The sequence below is a fragment of the Alexandromys fortis genome, unplaced genomic scaffold (assembly GCF_014885135.2).
Source record: "Alexandromys fortis isolate MF-2015 unplaced genomic scaffold, M_Fortis_MF-2015_v1.1 scaffold_40, whole genome shotgun sequence".
Lineage (NCBI taxonomy): Eukaryota > Metazoa > Chordata > Mammalia > Rodentia > Cricetidae > Alexandromys > Alexandromys fortis.
The window spans coordinates 8680442-8697691 of NW_026067966.1; the positions used below are offsets into that span (position 1 = coordinate 8680442).

Below are 17250 nucleotides of genomic sequence, written 5' to 3' on the forward strand. Positions count from 1 at the left end.
GATTATTATGTGCTATAATAGTCATCTATCTCTGAGTTCATCTATCTATTACAGTGTTCAATTTGGGTTAAGTAGCTATTAATTAAACAAAGTAAGTTGATGTATCTCCATAGCCCACTTGACAGTTCAATAATTCAAGCATCTAGCTTTAAATGCTATAAAGGAAAAAAATGTACATTACAATCAGTGTGTCTGTGTGTGTGTGTGAAATTTAAAGAAGAGTCGTATTAGGAGTTTAATACGGCCATATGACTCTTATTTCTATTTCCTCCTGATACATTACCCTTTCTTAAATATGCCATTCAAAAGAATTTTAGGACAATAAAACCTTCCCTGTAACATCAATAAAAAAAATCTAGCAGTTATTAACTATGTTCAGAAGTAGAATCAATGTGATATGCAGTTATATATGAGAAGGTCCTAGTGTGTTAGTTTTGTGCTGGTCTCTGACCTGTTACAGTCTCAGATGCCTTTTTCATGAGCCCCAGTCTTATGGAGGACCAGCCCCAAGTATCCTGTAAAATATTCTTGTCTTGTTTGTCTCCTAATTAAGCCAGAAGAAAATAAGATGTTTCTAAATAGCATTATTTAAATAATTTGTTTTAAATAGCTACTTTTTGTGTGAGAGAAAACAAACATTAAAAACCTTCATTATAGCTGGGCGGTGGTGGCGCACGCCTTTAATCCCAGCACTCGGGAGGCAGAGGCAGGCAGATCTCTGTGAGTTCAAAGCCAGCCTGGTCTACAAGAGCTAGCTCCAGGACAGGAACCAAAAACTATGGAGAAACCCTGTCTCGAAAAAAAAAAAAAAAAAAAAAAAACCCTTCATTATTCTTCACATGAACAGATCAGGTTTTATTCAAACCATGATGCAGCAGGGTTCAGTTGTACACTGTGATTCTTACGACTATTGCAATTTTCTTAAGACTCACAGAGCCCTTGTGATCTGGGGAAGCATTCTTTCCCAAGTCATACCAGCTTTGAAAATACCAGATACTCTCGTAGCCAACAAAAATGATAGTGAAATGGGATCTCCCCACACACATTGCCCCTCATGGGAAGCTGAACTGGGGATGCCTTTCACCTGCTCAGACTGACATTTAAAGACATAGCAGTGACCTCTGGAAGGTCAATGTGAGATCTTAAAACATCGTTTGCCAATAAGAATCCGTTGACTACCCTGACATAACCAGAACACTGAAGTTCATGCTGTGTTGGAAGAGGGGCCACTTGTTTGTCCCAGCTGCCCAGAATTAAAATAATAACACAGAAATCATATTATTTAAATCAATGCTTGGCCCATTAGCTCTAGCTTCTTATTGGCTAACTATTATGTATTAATTTATCCCATTTCTATTAATCTGTGCATTGTCACATGGTGTGGCTTACTAACTAAAGTTCCAGCATCTGTCTCTGGCGGGGCTACATGGCTTCTCTCTGATACCGCCTACTCTCTCCCAGAATTCAGCTTAGTTTTCCCTGCCTACCTAAGTTCTGCCCTGCTATAGGATCGAAAGCAGTTTCTTTATTCATTAATGGTAATCAGAGCATACAGAGGGGACTCCCACATCAATTCCATCTGTTACTGCAAACACAAGTGAATAGAGAAAATAATTCGATCTTTAATTTTGCTTTATTTGGAGAGCTGGCAATGTGTGAAGAAAGTCAGTTCAAACCCTAAGGAGAGACCAAGGCATGCCTTAGATCTCATCTCTAACTAGCAGGTTACATAGGAAGGTAAGGCAAAGACAGTCAATCATTCTCATGCCTAGTCCTGGCCCTCCAGTCAGGCATCAGCCATGTTTCTGGACTTGTAATGTCTATGACATTTTAGTTATCATCTTTTGCACACTTCCCTCATTCTCAAGACGTCTGGGCTCAAGCATTTCTTGAAAGCCCACATTTAGTTAGTGGCTGCCAAAATCAAACCTTATACTGCTCCAGGGCCACCTGGATTGGAGAATGAAGTCAGAAACAGCAAGCCATTAACAGTGTGTTTGTACTAAGCTATTAATAACATGTCCATGCAGGCTCTACTGTACAGTATAAAACATAAAGTGCCCCCATCATGTATATAAAGGTTCCTCTGTCTAGTCCCCTCCTCTATCACTAAAGACATGAACAAATATAGCAGCCTCCAATACTCAGTTTTCCTTTTTTGCTATTAAATCACTAATAAAATGATTCGTATAAGCTATCAAAATCAAATGTAGTTTTAAAGCAGATTAAGTCTAAGAAGAGTTGAATTTAAATATTATTAGCATTAAATTAAGAGTTTGATCCTACTTCATGATCCGGCTTGGTGGGAGCCTAGCCAGTTTGAATGTTCACCTTCCTAGACATGGACGGAGGGGGGAGGTCCTTGGACTTTCCACAGAGCAGGGAACCATGACTGCTCTTTGGATTGGAGAGGGAGGGGGAGAGGAGGGGGGGGGGGGGAGAAGAGTGGGGGGGGGGGGAGGGAAATGGGAGGCTGGGAGGAGGCGGAAACTTTTTTTCCTATTCTCAATTAAAAAAAAGTTTTACTAAACATTCTATTTCAAGGAGTCTAAATAAAGTATTGAAATTAAGTTTGACTAAAAAAATAAATAAATAAAAAAGAGTTGGTGAAGGGTGAGAATGCTTATCCATTGCTCTTAGCTTCTGCCATTTTTAGCTACCACCAATGAGTAGCTTTCATAATAGTGAATGTGTAGAAACCAGCATAAACATCATCTTTAAATGTCAAAGGGATGAGTAATCAAAAGATAAAATTGTTCAGTCATTTTGCAACAATGCAATGAGCAAATTTTTCAGGATTTCATGAGGTAGTCTAAGAACAAGATTTATGTGTTTGTATCCAATTGTATATTTTGGGTGGAATTAAAAAGAACTTGCCTTCAAAAGTTATTTTTTATCCTCACATTCAGGAAGTATTAGGACATAAAATGATTGTATATAAAGCAATAGTCGCGTTATTATTGATTTTCCAAAGGATCAAAATTATTGGCATTTCTACCATCGAAATGGTTTGATTCTTATTTACTCTTACCCACTATTGATTTGGTTTAGTATTAAACTCTGTTAAAGTAAGCTTTAAAAGACCGCAATAGTGAAAGAATCATCAGGTATATCAAAGCAAAATACAACTGATTCTGCTACTTTGACCTGCAGCAAAATGAAAGTGCCTACAGCTGCTTCTGAGTCTTTGAAGTGGGGACATTGACTCCACGGTATGTGACAATGAGCAAGAGTTGATCCCTGAACACAAGATTGTAGTTTTGTTTTGGTCTTATGATGGTGGGAGAACATTTCTGTAGAGCCATTCTAGGGCATTGTGTTGTTTTGTTTTTGTTTTTTTTTTTTTCATTTTCAGTATAGTATTTTAAGGAAATAACATAGCATATTCAACAAATTTTATGTCAAATTGACACAAGGCATAGTCATTTGGGAGGATGGAAACCTCCACTGAGAAAACATTCCTACAAGACTGGCCTGTGGGAAAGTCTTTTCTACATTTTTTTTGATTGATTGTTGATATAAGAGGGAAAAACTCACATCAGACTGGTGATTCTGGGTGCTACAAAAAAGAAGGCTGAGCAAGCCATAAGAAGTATGTCACTAAGCAGTGTTTCTCCATGACTCATGTATCAGTTCCTACCCCCAGGTTCCTCTTGAGTTCCTGCCTTGACTTCCTTCAATTATGGACTACAAAGTGTAAGCTGCAATAAACCCTCTTCTCCCAAGTTGCTTTTGGTCATGGTGTTTATCACAGCAATAGTAGCCTTAACTAAGACCCATGGTTCCATCCAAATACTGGCTAAGTGTTCTGAATAGATTTGATATTTGTTAAGTACGCTATGATATAAGTTAAATGTTTCAAATGCATTTTTGAATTACAATGATTTATCACAATATAATCACATCGTAAGTTGAGGAGTATCGACATATAATAAAAATACATGAATAAAGATTGTACTTAGTTCTGAGAAGTAGGTAGACCATATTACTTATTTACTTATGTTAATTCTAAACAAGTGTAGAAAAGCCATCTTTTTATCTAAAACGTCTCTGGAGGCATACAGAAAACTAAACAATGGACTCACAGTTCTTAGAGGAACTAAATACAGAAAATGGACAGAGTAGGTCTAATAGCAAAAAAGGTGAATGTATCTCATAAAATCAGAAGTTTATAATCATTTTATAACTTTCAATCGGTATGAAAATAATGAGTTCCGTTATGATATTTTATACATATATCATTGTATGCTTACATGCCTCCCATTGCTTTCCCCACCCCATCCACCCACATAACCTTCTGCTTTCTTGTCGCACAAGAATGTATTGTGTATGTGTATGTGTGTATATATATATATATTTAGGTTCTGTGTGTGGAAGAGAATATATTTTAGTCTTTCCCCCCACTATACTCTCTTATTCAAGGCCTCTCCTCCCCCACATGGTCCTTCTATTTTTATATCACATTTATGTGGTGATGAATGAATAGATAGATAGATAGATAGATAGATAGATAGATAGATAGACAGACAGACAGATACATAATGGATAGATAGATAGATAGATAGATAGATAGATAGATAGATAGATAGATAGAAGATAGTAGATAAATGGTAAGTAGGTAAATGCAATCACATTTATCAGATCCTGTGCTGTTGGGTTCTTTTCAGAAAGTCCTGTGTTTTTGTCCTGAGATGCCTCCCTTGTCTTTTGTTTTACCAGGTTCAGGTTTTAGACCTTACAGTAAGATATTTGATCCATTTTGAGTTGAGTTACAGGGTAAGAAATTAAGACAAAACTTTATTCTTCTACGTGTGGATATCCAGTTTCAGCAGCATTAGTGCCCGAAGAAGCATTGTGCCTTAGTATAGCTCTTGGAAACTCTTCAAAATTCAGGTGGTTGTTCTTGGGTAGCTTTGCCCCACGCCTCTGTTCTCATCCTGTCTGATCTACACATGTATTTTTGTACCATGCTGATTTTGTTACTGTGACTTGGTGGTATTATTTGAGATCAATATTGTGATAATCATTGCTTTTTCTGTTTAGGATTATGCTGACTATTCAGGGTCCTTTACCCTACGTGTGAATTTCAGGATTGTTTTATTTTGTAATTCTGAGGAGAATGTCATTGGAATTTCACTGAATCTGTAGATCACTTTCAGTAACACAGCCATTTTCACAGTATCACTTCTTCCAGCCCCTGAGTATTTGGGATTTTTTTTTTCCATCTTGTAACATCAATTCATTCTTCAGTGGTTTTACATTTTCACTGTGGAGCTCCTTGGTCTCCTTGGTTAGATTTTTTTTCCCTATGTTTTTGTTTTGTTTTGTTGTTTTGGGTTGGTTTCAGGATATTGTCAATAGGATGTTTTGTGGGAGTTATTTTTGTTTTTTTTCCCCTTATCTTGTGTGCAGTTTTAGTGTATAGAAAGCTACTGATTTTTATGTGTTGATTTTGTCTTCTGCCACTTTGATGGAAGTCTATCAAAACTGTGAGTTTGTGGTGGCTTTTCTCATGTTTTCAGTGCAAGAATGTGTCACCTAGGAGCAGAATAAATGTCTTCTCCAAAAACATCAACAATTTAGAATAAAGCAATTCTGAAACATGTAAGGTTCAGTAAGGTGGCAAATAAGATAGTTTTCTTCCTAATAAGTATAGCATATGAAGTAGTTTTTTTAAAAAAAAACTGGCACAACAATTGATTTCAAAGAAGTGGTAATGAATGGTTTCAGTTCTCTTATTATTAGAAATTCATGTAAATCTCTGTAATAGATTTCTATGGTCACCATTATAAGTTACCACAAAGTCGGCATCTTAAGACAACCCTTTATTTCTACACTTCTGTAGGGGAAGTCAGCAAAGGTCTGGTTGGTGTCTATGAAGTTGCTTTTCTTCTTGGAAGCTCCACAGGAGGTGCTGGTTTTTATTACTCTTCTTGTTTGTTTTGTTTTGTTTTTCTGAGACAGGGTTTCTCTGTGTAGCCCTAACTGTCCTGGAACTCACTCTGTAGACCAGGCTGGTCTTGAACTCACAGAGATCCACCTGCCTCTGCCTCGAGAGTGCTGGAATTAAAGGTGTGCGACCCCACCACCTGACAGGAAGAGCTGGTACTTTGCCCTTTCCAGCTTCTGTAAACTCCAAGAGTTTCCTGGCTTAGAGCCCCTCCTTCTGTCTCCAAAGCTGGGAATAAGAGATCAAGTCCTCACATCATACTGTCAGTCCTCCCTCCTCTCTCTTTCTTTCTTTTCCACTTTTGAGAGCCATTGCGATTAAGTAGGTTCCACCCAGATGATCTAAAATAATCCCCAGCTGATCAGCAAATCCCAGTTTCGTTTGTAACCTTTGTTTGCCTTCACCATGGAACCTTATGCACTCATCAGTTCTAAGGATTACAATTCAAACATCGTCCGTGTCATTTATGTGCCTGAATTGTCCAAGAGTCGTTCTTGAGCATTTAAAATATTAATGTATGGATGCAAACAATGCACAGAAACTCATATTATTCATATGTATATTATTCATCTGCTTCCTAATATTTAAAACTAAAGTTCTTGGGTATTGGATATGTTTCACAGTATGTGCAGTAAAATAAATGTGTTTTCTTGTTATTTATCAGGCACAATAAAGAGATCCAGTATAAACCATTCACGTTTACTTTGGGCAATAACTATTATCTCTGATATCAAACTCTTATTTGACTGCAAGGAAAATACAGTATTAATATTGATTTCAGTAAATCCTACCATTTAAACCTCTTGCACCTGGAACTTCTGGTCTTTGAAAACTGACAAACCTCTGGTCCATGAGCATGCAGCACTTTACAGTGATCACCTAGAAAGCGAAGCTTTGTATCATGTGATGCGGATTGAAGTATAAGGATGGGTTTTCCTCTAGCCATGCCTGTTATATAAAGAAGTTGTAGTCTAGCCTTAGGATTTGGAGAAGGCTAGAAAGTTAGTGTCTTTCATGTCCTCTAAGGATATCCATTCCAAAATTCCTGATTGTTACAGTGACCACGAAGGCAGTTTATAAGAAGCCAAGATAAAAATGTAACTTAAAGTTATGATAAGAATGACATAAACAAAGCATTTCTATAGAATATTTATGTCACAAAGTTCTTTTTTAATATGTGTTTTTTTCTTTTCTATCATAACATCTCTGTGAACTGAATTATAAAAGTTTTTTCATTTTTAATGAAATTAAAAATGGATTGATTGAATTATAAAAGAAACTAAGTTATAAAAGTCTGCATAAACCATCTGTGACTCAGCCCATGATGGCTCTCTCCTCACAGGCGGGCAGCTCAGGTAGGCAAGAATGCGGAATTGAACTATGTGGATTAGGTAAGCACACTGGCTTCTCTACATGCTGATTGTAAGGAAGTGACTCCGCGCTAATGCTCAGAGAAGGAAAGAAGGGAGACACGTAGTATAGAGCACCTAATCCATAATAACAGCACTGGGTGCTGTTGAAGCCATGCAATCGTCTGAGAAACAGCAGCTTCAGCTGTGTTGTTTGCAACTCAAAATACACTATTCATTTGCCTTTTGCATAGATTTGTCTTCTGCATGACTCACACACTGGGGTGTATTGCAGTGCAAAGTCTTGGAGCATTCTCTACATAAAAGGAATTCATTAAATTATTTCATTGGTTAGTGTGTGTGTGTGTGTGTGTGTCTGTGTGTGACTACGTGTAAGTGCATGAGACTCAGAGTCAGTAGACGACATCTGAAACCACATTCACTCAGTGACTTGGGAGAAGCCAATGCACCTTGTGAGTCATTGTAAAAAAAAACATTGGCATTGGTAAAACCTACTCCAAAATTACAGTGAGCCAATGCTCACAAAAAAACCCTAGCAAAATACCTGTGCTGTAGGATGCACTCAGTAAATGTTTTCATAACTGAAATTGAGAATTTGGCAAAACATGGGAGCTATGTGCTGGGAGCCGAAGACTTGGGGAAAGAACCTGTTGGTGGCTTCTCAAGAATGATTGTGCAATAATGAAAGGAAACTGTAACGACTAAAGGTGTATCTTTAAAACAAACGTATAATCTATTCCCCATACCATCTGTCACATAGCAGACAACAGAACAGACAAAGATGCAGCGTGGGTTAGCATCAGGATGTGCGAGCCCACACAGACTCAGCTTTCAAACACAAGGTCGCTGACTGAGAAAACCTTTGACTTGTCATGGCTTACAAAAAAGAAGAGCCAGAGAAGATTTTGGCTCGTCACACAGGGGATATTCAAAGGAAAAACAGAGTGGGTTTCTTTGCTCCCAGAATCAATCATAACTGTCAGGAATGTATCACTTTACTAATGCCCAGTCAATTGATTTTCCAGCATGTCTTAGAATCTGTCTTCCAATGTACATTCCTTGATTGCTCCACTACATAGTCAAAATGGGTGCAATCATGGAAGTTCACTAAAATGAGAAAGACAGAGATCAGTGTTTGCTTTAAAGGAAAGTGGTGCAAACTTAATGATCTTATCATATTCAGGGTGATATTTCTGAGAGAAAGACAGAGCCAAGCATTTGAAACCTTTTCTGTGCAAAAGAAGTAAAATAATAAGAACCACAGAGAAAGTACTAATTTTAGGAGGAATAATGCCAACGTAAGTTAATAAATTACCTCAATAATACCCTTTTATGCATGAATACTTTTAGTAGCCAGCTGGTGGAAAGTGAAAATGTTTTAAGCAAAGCGTTATTCCAGAATTCCAGTCTTCCAGCTTGGGTTATCTCCTACACCAGATCCGCCAAATCACTGGAGCCACAAATGGTGACTCAGAAACGCTCGGTTTGTCCTTTGCATCCTTCGGAGTCTAGGATGAACGCCACCGGCCTGGAAGACCCCCCTACTGGAGTATCGTCTCCCTGCCTCCCAAGACCTTCTTCAGTCTCCTCGGGGGTGGAGTGCGGCTGACAGTCCTGCTCGGAATTACTCCAGACGTAGCCAGGCAGAGTCACATGGCTGTCGATCTGTCTGCAGGCATTCTTGGTGGGTTTGCCAGAGAAGAGCACTAGCCGGGTGCCTGCCCCCATCTGTGACTGGCTGCTGGTGCTGTGAGTGACGGTGGTGAGCACTGAGCCGTACCTGTGGCCACCACAAGGTGGCGTGCTTTTCCAGTCGATGGACAGGTTCCACCGAGTCCACATCTTTTTCATCTCAGCCTGCACCTACAGCGCAAGAAACACGCGTGCACGTGTCAGAAACCATAAAGGAGTCCCACGCACCCACGCCCGAGTTATGACGAAATTTACTTGGATCTTAGTGATAATAATAATAAACACTGGTTGAGGTCCCTCTGTGTTCAGGGACTCCACAGATCTGTGCCTTCTATACCCTCAAAGAGACCTTTTCAATCAATGTTACTTTCAGTATTTAAATAAGACCGAAGCGCCGCTGATACAAGCAATTGCCTTATCAACAGGAAAAAAAAGAATTCCGGATTTGAAGAGTCTGTGCAGCGGGGAGCACAGGACTTTTCATGTGACAAGTCCATCTAAACCATGCATGGAAAAGGCATAAAGTCTCGCACACCCAGGGATAACCTCAGCCCTCCTGAAAGTGTTTGAGAAAACAGTAAAGCTTCAGGGAAATCCTGCTGTTCATCTAAGCCAGTGGACCTGATAAAAAGTCCCCTGCCTTCTTCCTCCAAACACTTTCCCAAAGTACCCACATTGTCCTGACACTCGGGACCCCTCCCTAAGGCCCAGCAGTCCCTAGCGGGCACAACAGCTCACCCCGACCCCTGAACGCTGCCTAGTTCTGTGCTTTTTCATTTATGCCTCTAAGCTCCCAGATCTCCGTTTAAAATGCTCTGCCTGAATGAGAAGAGATCAGCTCTTTGCCCGACTCTCTGTAGCTACTGAATCAACACCACCCAAGGCAGAGGAAAGCCAAGGAAAGTACCATGCTTGTAAGGAAACTGCCATATTGTCAACCCGCAAGAACCAAGAGGAGGGAGGAAAGAAAAAGATAGAGATAGACAAGGAGACACTGTAACTGCACTCTGAGGAGATGGGGCTTGCCCTCCACACCTTCTATCAAGGTGTCCTTTCTACCGACTCTTTCCTGAGAGCACCGGGGAAAGCAAAGACCCCAGGGAAAGCAAAAGCGTATAAGTTGGCGTCACTTGTGCAACACACTCATCTCTTCATTGGGGGTTAGGGTGGTGGGTGACACTGACACCCTTAGCCCTGCTGAAAATTAAGGTTAAAAATAACACAGCAGTAAATCGGAATGGTGCATTGGTAAGTTGCCACTCAAGAGCCTTATGCGGAGACCAATATCCCACAGAACCAACGTTCTCAGAAGTATCTGGTGAGCCACTGCAGCAGCAGCTGTCATTGTCCTTCTGGGACTTGGAGCAAACTGGAAATCGGAGAGAAAAAGGAGGCAGCAACCCAGGCAGCAGCAGGGCATGCTGAACCCTCCGGGGTCGTCTGCATCATCCACATGACCATGTGATGTGTAGTTGCTTCTCTCTGCTGACTTCCAAATGGGTTGAGATAGTGCCATCCTCAACTTGTCCTGAAAACCTTACCTGTTTTAATTGAATTTATTTTCATTTAGATTCATCCTAAGGAAAGCAGTTGACTTTTCATAGAACTTTATGTGGACTAAAAGTTTTAGTATTAACCAGAATTGATTTAGAATTAACTAAAATAAGAATCTCCCTCTTTGGGAAAGATCTCAGGGTTTTGAGGTCAGTCTCTTAGAGTTCCCTTGCTTCTACCTTCCATCATGGGATGATGTAACAAGAAGGCCCTGGTCAGATGTGGCCTCCTTGACACAGATGGCCCCACATTTAAATCTGTGAGAAACAGACCACCATCTCCCCTGTGTAAATTACTAAGCTTCTTGTGTTCTGTCAAAAAGACACAAAATGGATTAAAACAAAAATTGATTTGGGGCTCATCTTCAGACCTACCTCTCCATTGCAGTAACAGTAGACGATAGACACGAAGAAACCCTGGAGAGAAAGAGGCTAGATGAGTCCTCCGGCAATTCATGAAGCACATAGCAGGGACTGGACTCATATCAAATATCTTGTATCAAAATGCACCAACTGAAAAGTTGGCTTTTGGTATCTTCAGAAAATTACAGAAATTATTTCCTCCTAATATTTCCGAATATTGTGTTTGTCTGGTGACCTTTCCTTGGTTTCAACCAAACCAAGCACCTGAGCAAAATACTCCAAGGTTCACAAAGAACCATTTCCTATGATGTGGTTTCATTTACATTACTGCTTGAGGATCGCATAAACCCATCCCCTGCTTGGTAAAATATGCTTCTATTTCTCAAATGCTAGCAGCTACCGACATTGAATATTATATGTTAAAGCACAGAGAACACTTTTTTCACTCTGAAGTATCTATTGAGCTTAACCACTGGGCTAAGAGTGACTCAGCATAACAGGGGTGAAAGTGTGAGATCTGCATATAAAAACATTAGCCAACAGCCACACGAGAAAAACAAGGCTGTGAGGGTCTTGTGGGTAAAAAACAACGTTACCGGGAACAATAGGGTGGGTGCTCTAGATGAGAAACTCAGCCAAGACCTCTCTGGGGCAACATTTAAGCTGGTCAGAGTGACAAGAAGATGTCAATTGGATGAACATGGGGGAGTGGGACATTCAGGGAGAAGAGAGCAGAGTGTGATGACCATGCCCACTTCCACCTCCACCCCAGGTACACTGGCGAAGCAACAGCCAGGTCCCGTGAGTTCTGTGGGAGATTCGGTGTGTGTTGGCAGGCTCCAGGCCATGCAAGGCTGTGTGTGGCAGAAAATGACACTTGAACTTGACACCTGAATGTTGAGTGCAACAAGAAATCTTTGGAAATTCTTGACAAGTAAGTAATACATCAAATGTAAACTTTCCAGTTGTTCAGGCTGCTGGGAACTGAAGTTCCCTGACCAGGTTACAGATGCTATCGCCTTATTAGAACGTCATGCCTGTGGAGAGTTGGCACGCTGCTGATTAAGAGCCCAGGTCACCTTGGGCTATCTTCAGTTCCCCCAAGAGTCACCCACCTTGTAGCAGACCTACACCGCTTTAACCATCAGGTAAAAATCTCTAGAAAGTATTGATTTAGTAAGCCACTGGCTCCCACACTAAGAGCTCAGAGCACTCTGAGGCTGCACCTGAAGTCCTTGGTGCAGAGCTTTGACTTCGTGGTGACTCGCCTACATGATGTCCACACCAACATACTTGATCAACACACCGACATGACGACTCCCTTTCATTCTGCCGTAACCACTTCTAGGAGGGCAGCTTCCATCTGTACTCTCAGGCCATGGTTACTCATGCCTGCCTCAAACTCTCTGTTGCTCCCTCTGGTATAAATGCATCAGTGGATTCAAGTTGAAGGGAGGAGGTGTGGTCGCAGTCTTTCTCTTTACAGTGGGATGAAGGGATGGGGAAAACTTTTTACCTTCCTGTCCCTGTCACTCTTTCCCCTGCTTCCCTGCTTTTGTCTTCTTTTTATTCTATTACTTTCCACACACACACACACACTCAAAGAAAAGAAGAAAAAAAAAGACTGTGCTCTGCAGTGATGTGTGTTCTCCAGCAATGTGCCTTGTTATCTTGCTACCCAGGCTTGTTCCTGTGCCAAACAGCTCCACACCAGTTTGCTCTGGGGTCAGAGAATTAACCTGATCCCTAGGAGGTAAACACACAGTGTCCTCTCCAGGGCCCTCAGAAAACAAAGGGCAGAGAAAGAGGTGGAGGGAACTAACAAAAACTGATCCCACATTACAGACGCTGCTGGTCACCTGGAAGGAGTTGATGAAGAGCTCACAGTGCATGCGGATCTGCCACCAGAGCCCGGAGAAGGAGTGCGGCTGGCAGATGAACACAATGTAATGCACACCGAACACCAGCACCAGGACCAGCGTTGACTTAGCCAGTTTCCTGGAAAAAAAAAAAAAAAAAAAACACAACGTTTTCTACGAAGCAACCTCGGGTGCCTTTGGGAAAGCAGCTTGTTGCAGAAATGAGTCAGAGATTCCTCAGCTGCCACTTTGCCCTTTCTCTACTTTTGCTGTTTGTGGGTTGCTGTGTGTGTGTGTGTGTGTGTGTGTGTGTGTGTGTGGTCTGTGTATGTCTGTGTGCCATGTGTCATTTTGTTGTGTAAATGCTTATGAGGTGAGTATGTGTTGTTGTTTGTGATGTGTATGGTTGTGTTGTGTGTGTATGGTTGTGGTATGCATGTGTGTATGTGTTTGTGGTGTGTCTGTGTGTATGTGTTATCTATGAAATGTATGCATATGAGTATACAGGTGCTCAGGCACTGGCACAAGCGAGCAGGACATTTGGTGTCTTCCTCTATTTCTCTCTACTTTTTTTTTTCTTTTGAGACAGAGTCTCTCACTGGACCTGAAGCTCACCATTAAAGAAAAATTGTCTGTCTAGTGACCTCTCAGGATCTGCCTGTGAATGTCCCCTAATTCTGTGGTTACAGGTGTGTGCAGCCATGCCCCGTTTTTATGTAAGTGCTGGGGGAATCAAACTCAGATCCCCATTCTTGAAGAGCAAGGGTCTCCTCTCAGAGCCATCTCCCAAGAGCTGCCTCTTGTCCCTTTATCGTAAGTCTGGTGGTTGATTCTCACTTCCCATGATCAGTATCCCCTAGGTCTCTCCAATTTCACGTCTATTCTTCTTGATGGTAGGCTGCTGTTTTTATGAAGTCATTAAATGGCCTTCGTTGCTGTACTACACCATCTTTAACGTTGGTGTTTGAGACTGAAGCATTTCCTCCATCTTACACCTGAGGTTCAGGGAACATCAGGGAAGAGGGGGCAAAACAATTTGTAAGAACTGGAAGACCAGGAAGTCTGCTGTGAGACGGCGCCATCTGTGAATGACAGAAAAGGCTACACACATGAAATCTCAACAATATGGCTGCCTAAATAAGACCCGAGCAATTGCAATGCTGGTTGACATTCCAATGTGGATGGGTGAAATCCCATGGGACCCCATGCCTGGATTAATGACTGCTGAGAGAGAATCGGTCTTCCCCCGGGATGAGCCCTCCAATTGGTTATCCCCAATACCAGGGGTCAGCCCTAAGAACTTATGCACATGAGCACCAGTAAACTGATTCAGCGGGTTATAGTTATAAATTTTTTATTGCAATAATAGTTAAGAAATCTAATGATAATTAATGACAATAGTAATTAAGGATAGCTTATGAATTTGAGATAGAGCAAAAGGAGCATAGGAAGAAGAGGAAGGGAAGAATGATATAAATAAAGTACATATGTATATGAAATTTTAAATATTAATTAATTTTTTTAAATCAGCTACTCTTAGAGATACTTTGCAATTCTTATGAATTATATGTGCTCAGTCCTTCCTCTTAGTCTGAATGTTCTATCAATACTCTGTCTCTAACTACCTGTCGTTCTGTTTAGTTCTCTGTGTGTCTCTCTCTCTGTCTGTCTCCATCCCTCCTTATTTTTCCGTCTTGTTTTCTGTCTGGTTGTTTGGTTTGTTGGCTGGTTTTTTTTTCTTTTCTTTCTTTTATTTTGAGAATGGGTCTCACTGCATAACATTGGCTGGCCTAGAACTCACAGGGATCTGGCATATGTCTCTGCCTCTGCCCCTGCCTCTTTTGCCTCTAGAAGGCTAAAACTAAAAGTGTGAGCCATCCCTGGCCTGGCCTGTATATTTGAAGCAATCCTGCGTTTTCTGATGTAATGGCGTGATATTTAGTTTTAGGTGTCAGTTTGCCTAGGATGCACAGATGACAAGTAACGCATTGTTTCATTGTGTCTGTGAATGAGATGGTTACATGCGTGGCTGGACTCAATATGAAAGGTCTGCCCTCAGTGTGGAGCGATGTGGGATTCCCCTCTGTATATTGTGAGTACCATTTGTTAATAAAGAAACTGTCTTGGGTCTGCGCAGGGAATAGAGGTAGGAAGGGAAAACTAAACCGAGTGCTGGGAGAAAGAAGGAGGAGTTAGGGAATAGCCATGGAGCCACGGGAGACAGGAACGCCAAAACTTTGCTGGTAGGCCACAACCTCATGGTGATGCACAGATTAATGGAGATGGGTTAGATTAATATGTAAGTGTTGGCCAATAAGAAGCTAGAGCTAATGGACCACGCAGTGATTTAATTAATACAGTTTCTGTGTGATTATTTAAGGTCTGAGATGCAGGGCGGCTGGGAAACAAACAAGCAACCTCCCACAACAGTGGAGTGTAGGCAGGCACCACCAAGCACCTGGGCTCACTGCTTAGTATTCATAAGGAGGACAAGTACAGGCAGGCTCTGAAGTTTGGAGCACCAGTCGGTCCCAACAGACCCACTGCTTATCAGCAATGCTGCCTTGAATGAAATGTATAAATGTGGAATTATAAAACTGAAGGAACTGTAGGCAAGGCAAGGCTCAGATCAGTGGATAAAAAGTCCACAGGCTACAGGGGAAACTGTAAGTGAGGGGCAGGTCACTGTACCAAGGGAACAGACAGTTCTGACAGAACCAGAGGGCAGAGGAAAGGTCTGTTTGCTTCTCCTCTTCTGCAGCTGGACACAACTCTCCTGCCTTCTGCCTTCCAGGCACAGCAGCCTTGCATCTGGGAGTTGTGCCTGTAGGCTGTTGAGCTGTTGGGTGTCCCTCTTAGGCTGAGGGTTACACCATTCGTTTCCTTGATTGTAAAACATTGAACTCTAAACAGCATCCTGGAACTCTGCTTCCTGAAGGCTTGCCACAGACTTCTCAGTCCCCAGACTCACAGGAACAAGTTCACCAAGTGTTGGCTTATCTATCTACTTCTCTATAACTGCCCATCAAGTCGGAAATCTGTTTGTATCATTTGTACGCCCGTGCATATCTTGTTAGGTCTATTGATTCTGTCCTGAGAGAACCCTGTCCGGTACAGAGTTAGTCTACAATGGTCCCCCTGATCCCATCTCTTGATACTTACGTTCTTGTCATCTTTTCCCAGAGTATAATCAGGTTGGGGGATTTCTTCTAATAGATTAAGGCAACAATGAAAGAATACCGCTTCTGGGACTGTGCTGCCTAAGATCTAACTGCTATCTCCCTGGTCTTCTATAGCAAGACAAGCTGTTTTCCTGAGAGGCTCATGTGACAATAAACAGTAGTACATCAGCTGAGACGCACCCAGATCTACCACCAGTGGTCACACACACTCAGATATATTCTCCCCAGTTCAGATTTCCCATAATGCCACCACCCTGATTGACATTTCAGTTGCAGCCCTGTAACAGCCAAGTAGAGGAGGGGCACAGAGACTCTTGACCTACAGAGAATGAAATATGCTACATTAAACCACAAAGTTTGTAGCAAGCAATTCATCCATTACTAGGACACCAAGGGCACCATTTTCCAGTTTGGGGTAACTTTTGTTTTGTTTGCACTCTTGATCTAAGAAATTACCAAATGTAACCTATTTCTTTCTCATTTCTCAAATTTCTCCCTTTGTGAATCATTTACACCCAAGAATCTTGAACAACTTCTTCCATCCTTACCAATTTCTCCTCTCATTGCATTATTTATTTATTATTTTTCTTCTTGTAAACAAGCTGAGTGGATGAGACAAGATCTCAATAGTCTAAGACCAAGGAGAACTAGATTTAGAATCCCGGCTTGATATTTTCTAGCTATGGAATACTGATTCGTTTATCTGGTCTCAGAAATGGGGGCCGGATTTACAAGTCTCTAATACTTCAAAGCTTGCTTGGCAGTCATCTGGGACCTGATTAACACTCTCAGTGCTCAGAACCTGCCTATACGTGTCCTCCTTCTAAATGCTGAGTAGTGAGCCCAAGCTCCTGTGGCTGTAAGTTTAAAAAGGATGTTATAAACACCTAGGGCATTTTATACAGGCTAGTTAGATTCAGGAATTGCATTAACTGCAGTTGTATAGTCTTAAAACTCTTGTCTAACATCTCTCTGGAAAAAAATACATTCTGTTTTTAAGATGCAGTGTAAATTCCCCCTGGAGAATGCTCTCAAAATCAAGCTAATTTTGCTTGCTTCTACTTTTGTAGCTAGGAACCAAAAACGAGGTTCAGAAAACATTAAATCAGAGAGATAGTTTATGAAATGGTCACAATGCAAAAGTTTTGTCACCATTCAGTTTAATGCAGATGAGAGAAAAATTGCATTAGGCAATGAAATCCATTTGTTATCCTGTTAGTTCTGTCCCTGGAGTTCTCTCTTCTTGTCTATGACTAAGCTATTTTATAGTTCTGTAGGGAA

At 41.2% G+C, this 17250-nt stretch overlaps 1 protein-coding gene across 1 annotated transcript in view; it reads right to left on the reverse strand.

Annotated features, from left to right (window-relative positions):
- Window positions 1-8790: 8790 nt before the first annotated feature.
- Window positions 8791-17250, reverse strand: part of Pth2r (parathyroid hormone 2 receptor) — a 97233-nt gene continuing 88773 nt past the window's right edge. The window contains exons 11-13 of the mRNA XM_050154195.1: window positions 12788-12926; window positions 10941-10982; window positions 8791-9183 (exon numbers count right to left, since the gene is read on the reverse strand). Of these exons, the coding sequence (XP_050010152.1) occupies window positions 8791-9183; window positions 10941-10982; window positions 12788-12926 (574 nt within the window). The remainder of the gene's footprint in view (window positions 9184-10940; window positions 10983-12787; window positions 12927-17250) is intronic.